General features: G+C 51.0%; 1 protein-coding gene across 1 annotated transcript in view; it reads left to right on the forward strand.

Moving 5' to 3' along the window:
* Positions 1-3177: 3177 nt before the first annotated feature.
* The window catches only part of ELN (elastin), a 52514-nt gene continuing 41160 nt past the window's right edge, over positions 3178-14531 (forward strand). Inside the window, exon 1 of the mRNA XM_063146737.1 lies at positions 3178-3397. Within this exon, the coding sequence (XP_063002807.1) occupies positions 3316-3397 (82 nt within the window). The 5' untranslated portion in view covers positions 3178-3315. The remainder of the gene's footprint in view (positions 3398-14531) is intronic.

Consider the following 14531-nt stretch of genomic DNA (forward strand, 5'->3'; position numbering starts at 1 on the left):
TGTATACTTTTTAATGTTCACTATTTTAAACTTTTGTAAACTGCCCAGAGAGTTTCGGCTATGGGGCGGTACATAAATGTAATAAATGTAATAAATAAATAAATAAATAAATAAATAAAATAGATGTCCTCAGGAAGGCCACCAGCAAGGCCGTCCCCCTGCAGTTGTTCATCACGGGTAGACTGCATCTTAGCATGGAGGCTCTATTTTCCATCATGGCTGATAGCCGTGGCTGGGACTTCTCCTCCTCCAGTCTATCCGATGCCCTTTTCAAGCTATCGAAGCTAGGAGCCGAGGGTGCCTCTTGTGCTCACAGATTCCAGAGGAGGGCTTCTAACGTCTGCATCGCTGCCGCTGAGCTCCAGGACAATATGATTCCAGTTGGCTTCTCACGCAAGCAAGCCCTACCGGCGGCCAAGTTTCTTCTCTCTTTTTTCCCTCTTGCAAGAAATGGTTGCTGTTCTTGTCAACTTCCCCTTCTGTGGTGTGACTCAAGGCCAGTTTCACACCCATGCCAGAACAGTGACTCACGCATGGGCCCGACAGGTAGACTCCTCTAATGCCAGCTTGTTCTTTCACCCTGTGAACCTTTTTTTCAGACACGGGAGACTTGCGTCTCCCTTTTTAAACCAGAAACGTGGCGTTTTCCCATTTTCTAGACTTTGAAACATGCTCTAAACCAGCCTTCCCCAACATGGTGCCCTCCAGGCGTTGAACCACAACTCCCAGCATCCACTGTCCATCTATGTTGGGAGTTGTAGTCTTACATATCTGGAACCAGGTTAGGGAAAAAGGCTCTGAAGTAATGTTTTGGGTCCAGTCCTCATCATCCTTAAAGCAGATCCATTGAAATCAAGGAGACTAAAGTTTTCATTGATGTCAGTAGGTCTACTCTAAGGATGACTAAGTCTGGATCCAGCCCAATGCCCTTCTTTGGCCAAGAATCAAAGACCTCCTTTCTTGTTTCAAAGCAGAGGATTGAACCATTTTTGATCCGATCAAAGAGCTTCGTTGAAGCGTGCCAAATGCTGACAGACGGAAAAGGACGCTGTCTGGCTGGTAAATTGGCTTGGAGTACCGAAAAAGGCACCAATTTCTGGCCTCCGAGGCAGGAAAATATGGGCCTCCTTGGTGGTAGGGAGAGGCATGCGCTTTGTTGGAAGGAGAGGCTTCCAAAACCCTCAAGTGCGATGAACCCTCCGCCCGCCGGGCCAGACTCTGTTGCTTTTCTTTTTGCTACTGGCTCTCTTCCCAAGAGCTGACTCGCCAGGTGGTACGGCCCTGGCTTAGTGGCCGCCACTTTCCAAACCAAGGTGGGGTGTGTGGCAAGGAACAGGGCTCCGTCAGTGGTGGCATCTCCTCTAGTTTTCCTCAGCAGAAAACCCACCCCGAGAGAGCATCTCAGTTCCCCTGAGCATGTGCAAACAACTCTTCCGTTGACGTAGCACAACACGACCCGTTCTGTAACAGCCACTAAGCTTGGGGAGAAACTCTTCATCTAGGGTCTGTTCCTCTGAGCATGTGTAAAGTGTGTTTCAGGCCCCAAAGAAAAGAGGGGGTGTTATTCGCAAAGTTCTTCCCAGTCCGGGCCATCTCATTGGAGACCTCGTGACAGCTCCCAACAGCCTTCCTCTGCGCTTTTCAACGCTGCTGTTGCCGGTTAATCGTTGAATTGTTTTTTAGACTGTCCTTTGTATTTCATTAGAATCATAGAATCGTAAAATAGCAGAGTTGGAAGAGACCTCTAAGGCCATTGAGTCCAGCCCCCTGCTCAATGCAGGAATCCACCCTAAAGCATCCCTGACAGATGGTTGTCCAGCTGCCTCTTGAAGGCCTTGAGTGTGGGAGAGCCCACAACCTCCCTGGGTCACTGGTTCCATTGTCGTACTACTCTCACAGTCAGGAAGTTTTTCCTGATGTCCAGCCGGAATCTGGCTTCCTGTCACTTGAGCCCCTTATTCCGTGTCCTGCACTCTGGGAGGATCGAGAAGAGATCCTGGCCCTCCTCTGTGTGACAACCTTTTAGGTATTTGAAGAGTGCTGTCATCACAGAATCTTTCCTGTGAAGACTTTGGCTTCACCCCCTCCATACTCATTTCCAGGCCCATGTAAGCATATCTGTTATGCCTCTGATTCCCCTTGTCTAACTCTAGATTGTAGCCTCCTTGGGGCAGGGAACTTTATTTAGCCCCCGGGTTGCCACCTCAAACATCTCTTACTGTGAAAAACTGACACGTTGCTATGTCTCAGCAGCTTTGCAGCGGCCCCCGTTTTACTTATGGGTGGCTGAGGCTGAATGAGCAAGGGAGGAAGTCGCCCAGGGGGTGGGTGGGGGCAGCAGAGATCTGAAAACCCAACCGTCCCACCCCCCGAGGGCCCAAGAGGGTTGGGGTCCCTTTGCTCTCTTGCAAATCGCTGTCTCCATCCAGGCCAACATTCCAGGGGATCCGACGCGACGTCCAGGCCAAGGGTTCGTCTCTGTCCCCTCTTGGCTCTGTGCCGTTTCCAGGCCACGCTCCTGGTGGGTGCTGAGTGCTGGTCCAGGTGTGGGATGTCTGTGCACAAACGGTTTTAGTAATCACTGGCAGGGGCCGGTTGGCTTTCGTTCCCTGTCTCAGCTGCTTGGACCACAACCCTTTGGAGATAACGTATCTCCAGACTTCTGAGCTTCAGTTCCTCCACTTTCTCCCTCCCTCCCTCCATCCCCCCCCCGTCCCCTCACCCACATGTCTGCTCGGTGGGGATCCACCAGCACAGTTTGCCTCCCCAGGGGTCCCCGCACTCCATTCCCAGACAGAGCTGACCCCTTTCCCAAGCTCTGCCATTCCGACATGGGAGACCGTCATCCCTCTTAGACAATCCACACAACCAGACTGCTGGTTGGCGACCCTCTTTCTGGGCCCTGGGCCCGGGTGCCCGACCTCGGCATGCAGCATCCGACATGGCCAGAGCTTTTTGGAAAGAGGGGGCACATGGCCGTACCAAGCTGGAGGGAGCTCAGTCCAGCTCCACCCCACCCCACCCCCCAGCAACTTTTCTGTAGCCTGTCTTGGCAGCCATGCTCGCTTTTGGCAAGAGAAGCGCCCGAACTGGAGCGAGCGAGGGAGAGAAAAATTAAAAAGGGAAGCCAGCACAGGCTCTTGGAGCGATTCGTGTGTTTGCCCTTTCCCGATGACGTAGTGTCCTGAGCCGTTCCCCTCCCTCCCTCCAGCACCCCCCCCCTCTTTCCCCTTATATCCTTGGAAGCCACAATTAAGCAGGACCGCTGGGATAAAACGCTCGGGCTGCCAGCGGACTGGGGCATTCCGTCGCGAGATGGCCAAGCTGTGGACGTCTCTCCTCCTTCCCGGAGTCGCCGTGCTCCTGCTCTGCAGCCTCCCGGCTTCGTGGCAAGGAGGTAAGAGAAGGAACTCAGGCAGGCTGCTCCGGCGGAAGGCTCCGGCCGGCCTCAACCACTGGGATACGTCCCCCCCGAAAAGAGAGCGAGTGCTGGAAGTGATCGCTGAGCCTTCTCCTCTCTGCTGCGTCTCCTGCTCAATGGACCTCTCTAGCTCCTGCTCTTCCCTTGCCTCTGCCACCCGCACTGAGCAAAGAAGCCCCATGGCTCCTTTCCTTAGAGGTGGGCAAGAGGGGGCCCCTCGCCTCGCATGGCCTGTGACAGCAGGGGTCAGGGAGCCCACAGTTTGACATCCCAACTCCGTCCGTCACTGGGGGCTGTGGCTGGACGTGGCTGGGCTGCTGCCTGCCCACGGGGCGCTGCTCATATGACATTTGCAACAATAAAATTAAAATACCATCTGTCAACTGGTTCAGGATAGTTTGCGAGGCAGAGGTGGGGTTGGGGGGTCCGTATGCAAACCCACCAGGGGTCTGCGGGGGGAGAGCAAGTGACACTTGCCGGAATCCCTGGAAGCTTGGCTCTGAATCCCAACTGCCCCGAATCCCAAATGCCAAGCCTGACCCCGAATCGCGAGAGATGGCTTAAGAAAGCAGAACGCCCTCTGAACCTTTGCAGAGTGCCTCAGGCCAGCAGAGCCGGCCAATGTGCACCTGCAATTCCGGTGCAGGACTTCCATGCCCGAGGGCTTCCGTGTGAGGAATGGCGGCACAAGTTGTATGCATCTGTCTTAAGACGTGCAGCAACCCGAATCGGTCCCTGTTCTGTGTGGGTCACCACTGAAACTTTGGCCAATTTGAGGGCGGGGCGGTGGCCACCTCGTCACACTGGATCTGACATGGTGAACAGGCAGGAGAAATGGGTTGGGATGGCTAGATCTCGCCTCCCCTGGGGTACATTTGTCTGAAGGGGTCCGCACAATTTCCATGCTTTCCCCTTTCTTTGGGGAAATGGCATGGTCCCGTTGAACGTCATGCGTCTGCTTGCGACTTAGGTGTGCTCTTGGAGCAAATGTTCTCCCTGGGTTTAGGACACAGCTGGAGACGTTGATGAAGAAAAACCGGTGGTTTTTCTGTTTTGGGGACCCACCCACCCCCTGAGAGATCTTATTTGCACCCTGCACTCCTCGGATTCCTCTGGAATTTCAGGACCTTGTCCTCACTTCAGACAGACGGTTGGTTGATTTGTCATGAGGATTCCTATAAAATAAATAAATCTTCTTGAGAAGGTTTGCTGGGTAGGTCTTGATCAAGCTCAGAGGAATCATAGATTTGTGAAAGGAAAATAATGGCCCAGCTTTGGGTCAAGTGAGCCTGAAGACTTTATCGGTAGGGAGGAACATACAGCTTGGCTCTCTCACTCGAGCGGCCTGAAGACGCTGCCTCAGCAGCACAGCTGATGGTGGGAGGCAGAGGAGGGGGCTGCCGGCCGGCCCGAAGCGTCTTGCCTGCTTGCACGGCTCGCTTTGAGAGGCGCGCCTGCCAAGCTCTTGGGACGTTGCGCTGCCGAGCTGCGCATCCTTTGCGCTCTTGCAAGGGGAGCTGGGGGTGCAGCCGTCTTGCTGCCATGGTGGGCCCTGCATTGATTGTTCTTAACTTGGCCTTGTGAGGGTCATGTCTCATTCCCTTAAAAATGTAAAGAGAACTCTGCTGAATTGATCCAGAGATTTGTTTCTGGCATCCGGTGTTCAGAGAAAGACTTCCACTGGCAATGGAGGTTCCATTTAAACACCCAAGGGTTTGTGACCCTAATAATTTCAGGCTCTGTGCTTCGATGCATCTCCTTACGTTGGAAAGTCCGACCCCAGTCGTAGGTGACGTAGGCCCCCTTGAACGTGTGTCCCGTTGATTTTACTTCATCATCTCGCTTTTGTGGCATAATTTCTCCACTGCAGCCTAGGCGTGGCGGGTGCGTCTCTTCTACCTCTCTTGTGTGTGTCCTGTTCCTTCTGGGGTGTGTGTGTGTGTGTCCTTCCAGATCACATTGGACTGCACTGGGCACACTGTACAAATCGTTGCACGTTCAACAGCTTTGCGTTTAGGGCATGCAAGGCCACGTCACTTGAGCTTACTCCCAAGTAAGCATGCGCAGGGTTGAAAAACATGGAGCAGTAAGAACCCCAAATCTTTTGCTCTGCCTGGAGCACAACCACTGAGTGCCCCTCGTGGGTCTTTGCCACTACCCGTTTTGCAGCCAAACGTGGCTCTATGCGTAACATTTATTGTTGGGTGGGGAGTCTTTGAAATCCGCAGTGCCCCCCCCCCCACTTCTCTGCCAAGTTTGCCCAGGTTTGGAATGGCCCCCACAGACGCATGCTCACACACACACACGCAATGGTGTACGTGCCGTTCCACTCTATAAAAAGAACTCAGCATAGAAAAGATGACCCGAAAGTATGAGGGACAAGATGGAAACCGTAACATTTCCTTTTAAGTTCCCGGACGGAAGAAGCCGCAGCAAAGGGCAGCAGGCTTGTAAACAGCCGTTTGCCTATTCGCCTGCAGTTAGTCAAAATCGCCTGCAGGAGACCAGAACGTGTAAATACGCTTGCCTCTTTTGCCTTGCAGGGCTTGCCTCTTTTGCCTCGATTCTTTGGCAACGAATAAAATGGACCAGTATTTTTTTATTCTTATTCTTATTCTTATAAAAGAAATGTGCAAACTAGCATCACCTTCTTGAGGAGAAGTCTGGTTTATACAACTGTTTCTTTCCCCAGGCTGCACTACGCCAGGCTGCAGTGTGTGGTGAAGGGGGAATTGAATTCACACACACACACACACACACACACACACACACACACTGACGAAGCCAGCCCACTCCCAGAAAGCCAGGGGAACCGCTTGCACATTTTTTTACATGCTAAGAGTCTTGAAGTACATTTCCCCCTACATACACACGCACTTACTGCGTTCCAAAGTGAGTAGCAGCGATCAGGCCTGGATTGGGGCCTCTGCTGGCATGCATTAAAGGGGGGGGGAGAACAGGGTGCCTTGGAAAATGCTCCAATTGGGTAGTGGGTGTGCCGTGGCTGCAGGTGCGCGTACTCAAAAGGTCCCGAGGGGAGCGCCCCCCCCCTCTACAAGCCAAGCTCCAGCATGTTTACTTGGAAGTAGCTCCCACTTGGTTTAATTGGACTTACTCCCAAGTAAGCATGCAGAGGGTTGCAGAAAACGGCTTTAGAAAAACAGGATGTATAGTTGCATTTTGGCAGCACTTCAGTAACTTTAAGTTGCTCAATCATTCTCAGGTTTTTGCTTCTTTCCCAAAGTGATCCTTGGAGACGAGCTAGACGTTCAGCGGGAATCTGAGTCTGGGAACTTGGGAGTCCGCTGGATATTGTTCTTAAGGCATCTGGAATGCCGTATCCGTACAAATATGACAACTGCGACCGGCCCGGCTTGCAATGGAACAGGCTGCTGCAAAGTTCTAGGAAGGAGTATGCAATGGGGAGAGGGCTTGACCCTCCTTCTACCCCCACCCCCCCAGAGCCAAACTGACTCACCCCGACTGTGTTTCCTCTCACCAGAAAAGTGTGGGCCTGGTTGTATCGAGAAGTGGGTGGAGGGGAGAAGTGGCAGGAGAAAAGGGGGGGAGGGGAAGGGTCAAGCGCTCCGCTTCGCTCCGCTCCGCTTCGCTCCCGTTTCACCCGTTTCAAACTGCGACCGGCCCAAGCTGCTTAGAACACGTTTTCTGCCACCGCACATCTCGTTTCACCTTCGTGTAAAGCATTAAAGCCCATTTGAAAAATGTTGACACCTGACATTTGAGGTCTGAATTTTGAACATTTGGCCGGGTGGCAAATATTCACGTGCCCGTCGGCGACGAAGCCAACGCAACTTGAGGGTACAGAATAAAGGTAGCGACATCCCTAAAAGGAGAGCAAATGAAGCCCCCTGACCTGGTGCTCTCTGGGACTACAACTCTCATCAGCCTCAGGATGGTGGGTTCTTTAGTCCCAGACATCTGGGAGGGGTTGCTATAGAGTGGTGAATTTTGAATCTGATTTTTAAAAGAAAACACACGGGAGATGATTGTCTTCCTTCCGTCATTATTTAAACCCTGTGGTCCTGATCCGAATCAGGCCTGCTATTTGCATTGGGAGGAAAGCTCCCGGGGGTGCCAATTTTAAGAAAGCTCCATTTAAGAAGAAGAAGAAAAACAAATAGAGGGAGAGGAGGAGAAACTCCTTCAACAAAACATTAGATGTCCAAGAGCAAAGTGTGTCTTGCAACACTGCAACTCCCATGAGAATATGTGGCATTTTTCCGCCTAAAGAAATTGGGATCTACCCAAGGGCCGGGGAATGTGGGGGGAGGAGTCAGGAATACAGCCTGCAGTGGCCAAATCCACAGGGACGGAGGCAGCAGCATTCCTAAAGGAAGCATGCCAGCCAACGCGGAAGCACCGTGGAGTCAATTGCGCCTTGGAGTTCGCCGCCATCTTTGCGCGACTTTGAAAGCCCACCAGTTTCCATGGGATGGCTCAAAATGGAGTTGCCGAATGTAAACACAAGCCAGGTGCCTTAGGTTCAAAACCAAAGTGTTTTCTTGCCAGGGGGCTGTCCATCACTCCCCAAACCCGGGGCGCGATTCTAAAATCAAGGGCAGGCATTCCTGGGAAAGGGTTTGAACCTAGAAGCACTGTAAGCCTTCATGGCAATCAGTAGTTTTGCTGACTTTGATGGGAGAGTGATGGGAATTGCAGTCCAACACATCTGGAGGGCACCAGATTGGGGAAGGCTCCTGTACAAAGTTTCTATTTAAATAGATGTTTTAATCATGTATGGTATGTTTTTAGTCAGTTTTTAATGTGTATTTTATATCACGTTTTGATAGTGTTTGTTTTATACTTTGAATGGTTTTAGTTTCTGTGAACTGCCCAGGGAGCTTCGGCTATTGGGCGGTATAGAAATGCAAATATTAATAATAATAATAATAATAATAATAATAATAATAATAATAATAAGTCTATACGGATTTTGTTTAATCCATTCCGCCTCAGTTTCCCAGGTCATCAGCTGTCTTTCATTCCATTGTCCGCTCTTTGGCGGAATCAGATTTTTTTTAGGGACATATGAGAATTTCGTTGCAGTTCTGCACAAATGCACTTTTGGGCAGCTGCAGATTTGCGCAAACCCCCAAAGTAAAAAAACACACCATAGTTTGCAAGTTTGCCAAATCCACGCAACTCTGAGAAAGGCGTTCCACTTTCATAGAAACTGATCCATAAAGATCCAAACACATTTGAATCCTTTGTGAATTTCTCCCATTTCCCTGGGACCGAGTTGGAGCTGCCTTCCCCCCAAACCCCGTGGTTTTACTTACCTGGATTACCCGACACCAAGGAGGGAGCGCGGGGTTTCCAGTGGTCATCTGGGTAGCAGAGCTCCCCCCACACCCTCTTCCTGGTTTTCAGCAACCAATCACCAGTTGCCGTCCACCAGGACCGCCCCCTGGAGAGAGGTCAGATGGCAGAAGAGCCATACTGATTTCCCTCCCACCAAAAAAGTTGGGATAAGTCCCCGACTTTTTCAAAGTGCAGCTTCGTGGTAAAGCCCCGCAGTAGCTGCGAATCTGTGGCTCCGTCATATAACCGGCGCAGCACAGATCCGCAGGCCCTATGAGGTTCCCCCCACATATAGACAACTCCCTAATTGACATCAGCCCATTGGAGAACAGGGAGAGGTTCAGAAAGAGGGGGCAGGGAGAAAGATGAAATTAGTGTTCTTAGAGGAGAGTTGCACAGTGTAACCCTATGCATGTCTACTCGGATGTGAGTCACTGGGTTCAGTGCTGCTCACTCCCAGGTATGTGTGTAAAGGGTTACTGCCTTAGTCTAGAAAAGGTGGCTACCCTTGTGGAAGCTAAAGCACATTTTTCCCGTTATGAGCGGCAGCCACAGAGAGAAACATGTTTCTTCTTGTCTTGAAAGCACCAGGACTGTGTACGTACCACCCAGTTATAGAATCACAGAATCGCAGAGTTGGAAGGGGCCTACAAGGCCATCGAGTCCAACCCCCTGCTCAATGCAGGAATGCACCTTAAAGCATCCCTGACAGAGTGTTGTCCAGCTGCCTCTTGAAGGCCTCCAGTGTGGGAGAGCCCGTCACCTCCCTAGGTCACTGGTTCCATTCTCATACTGCTCTAACAGTCAGGACGTTTTTCCTGATGTCCAGCTGGAATCTGGCTTCCTGTAACTTGAGCCCGTTATTCCGTGTCCTGCACGCTGGGAGGATCGAGAAGAGATCCTGGCCCTCCTCTGTGTGACAACCTTTTAAGTATTTGAAGAGTGCTCTCATGTCTCCCCCTCCATCTTCTCTTCTCCAGGCTAAACATGCCCGGTTCTTTCAGTCTCTCCTCATAGGGCTTTGTTTCCAGACCCCTGATCATCCTGGTTGCCCTCCTCTGAACACGCTCCAGCTTGTCTGCATGTGCTGTTTCAGGGCAGACCATCGAAAGCCCGTCAGTATTTTATGGCTCTTTCACTGACTCAAGGTGCAATCCTATGCACACTCAGACGGATAGAAGCCCTGCCAGGCCTTCTGTCTGTCTAAACATGCATAGGATTGCACCGTCAGTTGGCTTGAAAAATGGATCATTAGACAAACGCGTGGAGGTCGGATCCTCCACATAGCAAAGAATAGAACCTCCATGAGCAGCGGCGGTCTACCTCTGAGAACCAAACGCAGGCACAACTCCTGTGGAACGGCTGTTGTTTTGTGAGCTTCCAAAGGGGAAGAAAAGCGTCCCTCCGTCTGCAACCCTGTCCTAATTTTATAAACCTGGCAAGAGCAGCTCTATTCCTGCCTGCCCTGTTGCAATCGCTTTCGCTTCGTCCAAAGGCTTTGGTGTCCAGAAACGGAGCAGCTGGCTGGTAGAAATAAGCCAGGGCAAATTAGCAGTGTTGTTTAACTTTCCGCTTTATCGTGCATTTTGCTTTGGGGGTTGTTGTGTTTTTAAAACCGCGTCCTTGTGAGACCTCTTTTGTTAAAAGAGGCCTGCAAGATAAGATTACGGTTCCAGCAGTGATTTATTCCTTTTTTTTTCCCCCTCCCCACCCCAAAGTGCCGGGGTCTAGGGGTTTGCATGTGAGAAAATGAAAGTCTAAGTCTTCCCCTGATATATATGTATGTATGTATGTATTTGTTCCGTTCCTCCTCGTAGGGTTATGATCTTGGCGTGTTTTCTTAAGTCGCTTGAACTTGGCAACGCTCCCCTTAAGCTGTTAAGTCATTTTCATAAGCTGCTCCCCTCCGCTGTGGGTCTCAGAAACAGAAAAACAGAATAATGGCTCAATTGATACTAAGGCGCCTCATTAATTTCTCACACTTTTCATCCTGCCTTTTTTTGGAAGGGCCTTGGGGTGGCGGACAAAATCCTTCTCCCACGCCTTCACTCTTGCATGACGACAGCCCTGCGAGGTGGGTGACGCTAACATTTCGTGACTGACCCAAGGCCACCCAGTGGCTGACTAGGGATTTGAACTTGGATCTCACTGGTCTCAGAGCTTCATCACACCAGCGTTATACTGTGCAATCACTGCGAATTGCATGCAAAGCACTCAGAAGTTTTCCACCTTATATTCTGCTTCGATTCTGAAGCCCTCCCAGGCATCCTGCCTTAATTGTGCTTATAAAGCCAAAAGATTCGCCGTATTTAGCCCCTACTTTTTGAGCATATCTTCCAAGCCGCCGCTGGGGTGCAGGAGCAGGATTTAAAAGAAATGCTTACATCTGTGTAAACTTTAAAGATAAAGACACCAAAATTGGCACAGTAATAGATATTAAGGAGAGCTTTAAGCATACCGAATTTGGGTCATCCATTGATTTTTTATGATTTTTTACATTTCCCCCCTTAAACTCACTTCCTGGTATGCAAAGGATCTCTGTCACCCGGTAGTAAAAACAACAACGGCGAAAGCTTAGCGCTACGGGGATAATCCGAGGGAAGCAGGGACGTGGGGTGAAGCTCTCAGTCTAACTCTTTCACCAGTACACCGCACAGACGCCTTCTGTGAAGAATGTATTCAAGTAACTTATCTATGTTCTAGATTTTGGCTTTGAACAGACAAAATTCTCCTCCCCCCAAAAAACCCTCCGCCCTCCGAGAGCTGACATACCTGTGTGTGCTTTTCTGCTTCATCCCGCCACAGGTATATCTCGTAGTGCAAAGCAGGGAAGTAGGAGGAATTGGTTGGGCTTGCATTTTAGGATAAACCAACCGAATTCACATGTCACGAACCAATATGGAAAGCGCAACGCAAGTTTCTGCACCTCTGCGAATTTTGCGATGTGGTTCTCTGGTTGAGAAATGCATACACAAACACGTACATTGGGGGGGAAATAGTGTACAAAAAGGCATATTTTAGGGGGGATGGTTTGCAAAAAGGCATATAAAGGGGGTAAGTGCATATAAAAAGGTGTGCATTAGGGGAAATAGCATTTTAAAAGACATACTTTAGGAGAAATTTATTGCAAAAAAAGGGGTGTGACATTGGGGAAAACTGTGTAGAGAAATGAATAGCTATGGGAAAACAGTATTCAGACAGGCACACTTTGCTTGCGAAAAGGCATGGATTAGCTAAAAGCGCTAGTAGTGACAGCCACGTTTTAGGGGAAATTGCTTACGAAAACACGTGTGCGAAGGGTGTGTGTGCAAACGACTATACGTATGGATTTTCATGCAGAAATATTTACACCTTTTTGGATGGACTTAAAGAAAAATCCACAATGCGGCGAAGGAACGAAACAAGGCCAAGCTCAGGAGGAGGAAAAATTGCAAACTTTCCAGAAAGTGAAACAGACCGATTCGTCCATTTCTCCAGCAATAGGGGAGGTGGAGTACCCCCACCCTAGAGCTGTGGCTGGTTTGATGATTGAGCCATTTTCACTCCTGGGGTGTGCGCCCTCGCCCGCCCCCCCCCATCCTCCTTCCCCATCTCTGGGGTTGCTATGGCCAAAGAACTCTGCCATGCTGTTATGGGGCTTTGCGAAGCTGTGAGACTCGTTTGACCTGTGGCCAGCGCAGAGAGCGTTCGCACCGTGGGGTGGGGGGGTGGGGGGGTGGGGCACACCTACTGCCGGGTGGCCTTCTGGACTTTTGAAAGCGATTCCTTCCCTCCGGCTGGAGGCCCCAATCTGCTAATGGAGAGCAGAGCAGGTGCAAGGCCTGGTTCCCCGGTGTCCTCTCCCTCGCTGTTCCAGGCCTGCCGCTGTTGTGTCTCAGCACTAAGACGATTAGCTCCGGGCGACTCCGGTGCCATTGTGTTCAAGGAAAGAGAAGGCACGAGGTTGCTGCCATTTGAGCGTGGCCCCGACTCGCTGGCCCTCGGTCGAACTTTCAACTCCTGACCTCCCTGATCCAGGCTTTGGCTGCCAGAATGGGGCTGCGGGAACGGCGGCTTTGGGACCCATCCGGATCAAACCATGGCCCACGAGCCCAGCCCCACAAGGAGGCTGCTGCAGGCCGGGTGGAGTCCCAGCCGGAGGTGGGGTCTGGAATCTCAACGCCAGACCTCACAGCACATGAGCTGAAGACAGCACCTCTGAGCATGAGCAAAGTACCCGCAATGACCCCCAACAAGGCAGAAATAATGCCAGCCAACCCACAGCAAACCACATTTTGGTTTCAACGTTTTCTTTGAACGTTTCGTTTGAATCGATGCAATGATGTTCCTGGGGGGAGTTTAGATTTTATGACCGCCCCCTCCCCAAGAATGCGGCTTTAAGGGCATGGCATTCTTGCACTGAGTGATTCCCCGGGATGCAAATTTAGCCCACCTTGTGATCCCAGCCTCGCCCTCTGGGCTTCCTCAAATGGTCACATCCATTTGGGGCGCCCTGGGCTGGGACCCAGCAGGGCGGGTTTTGCCTGCAGCTTCAACAGTCCTGTTCTATATGATCAATAACAACACTGAGGAGTTCATAAAAGCTCATCAGCAGTGTGGCGGTACGTTTTGGCGTGCCGGAGCAGCTCTTCACTGGTGCAAGCACACAGCCCCGCAGTGCGCAGCGGTACAAACCGTAATGCCCAATCTTTTCAGGTCAGCATGACTGCAATCCGGCGCATATTTCCCTGGGCACAAGCTCTCTTGAACCCTTTGGTGCTTGCTTCTTAACGCAGGAGTTCAGCTTGTAAACATACGTCGGGCTCTGACAATCTATCTTCAGCGCACTGACGTGCAACCTCTTGCTTTTTATGAGAAATGCAACCCACCTTGCAAGGACACTTTTTCCTTTAAATTTTGCCATTTATAGGAGGCAGCCCATTAAAAAAAAGTGTGTGGAAACTGCTTCATTCTCTTCCTCCTTCTCTGACTTCCTCTAGGCCAGCCTTCCTCAACCTGGGGCGCTCCAGATGTGTTGGACTGCAACTCCCAGAATGCCCCAGCCAGGCTGGGGCATTCTGGGAGTTGCAGTCCAACACATCTGGAGCGCCCCAGGTTGAGGAAGGCTGCTCTAGGCTGCTCTGTGACAAAGAATAGTGACATTTGAAAGCCTCGTTATCACCTCCTTTACTTCTCAGAGCAGGAAGAACTGTCCTTCAATTATCCTGGGGCTCCAGCAGATGCTGAGGCTGTTCCTGCTGTGAAAAAGTCGCAGAGTTGCCTTCCTTGGTGTTCCGCCTCCACTACCTCACTGATGCTGGAAGAAATAGCTGATCGTTCCAGGAGAGAGGGGAGCCACATTTTGGTTCTTTAGTAGGGCTGTGCATCACTTCGGATCTGAATCCCGAATCCAAGGCGAATCAGGGTGATTCGGAAGGCTTTGAAACAGATCCGAAGTGAATCGAAACAGGTCCGAATCGGGATCCGAAGCAAATCAGGGGTCCGTACGCAGCCCTATTTTTCAGCCAAGTCAGGGGAGCGAGCATCTCCTGTCGTTGCTCCCTCCACGGCAGTCTGATGGAGAGGGCTGAATGCGGTCGCCTAAGAGTGGGGAACGTGCATTCTTGAATGACTCTGTGGCGATGTTTTCTGGGCAGGGATGTGTTGCTTTTGGGTAGGATTGATGCCCGACAGAGTAGCAGGGTGGTCAGAAGGCAAAGGTGGAAGAGAAAGTTGCGTAGGGCGCATGATTCAACTCCTGCTTTTCTCCTCTGTGGCGTTTGGAGAGAAAGTGGTGTTGATATTTGCT

The sequence above is a fragment of the Elgaria multicarinata genome, chromosome 22 (genome assembly GCF_023053635.1).
Source record: "Elgaria multicarinata webbii isolate HBS135686 ecotype San Diego chromosome 22, rElgMul1.1.pri, whole genome shotgun sequence".
Classification (NCBI taxonomy): Eukaryota; Metazoa; Chordata; class Lepidosauria; order Squamata; family Anguidae; genus Elgaria; species Elgaria multicarinata.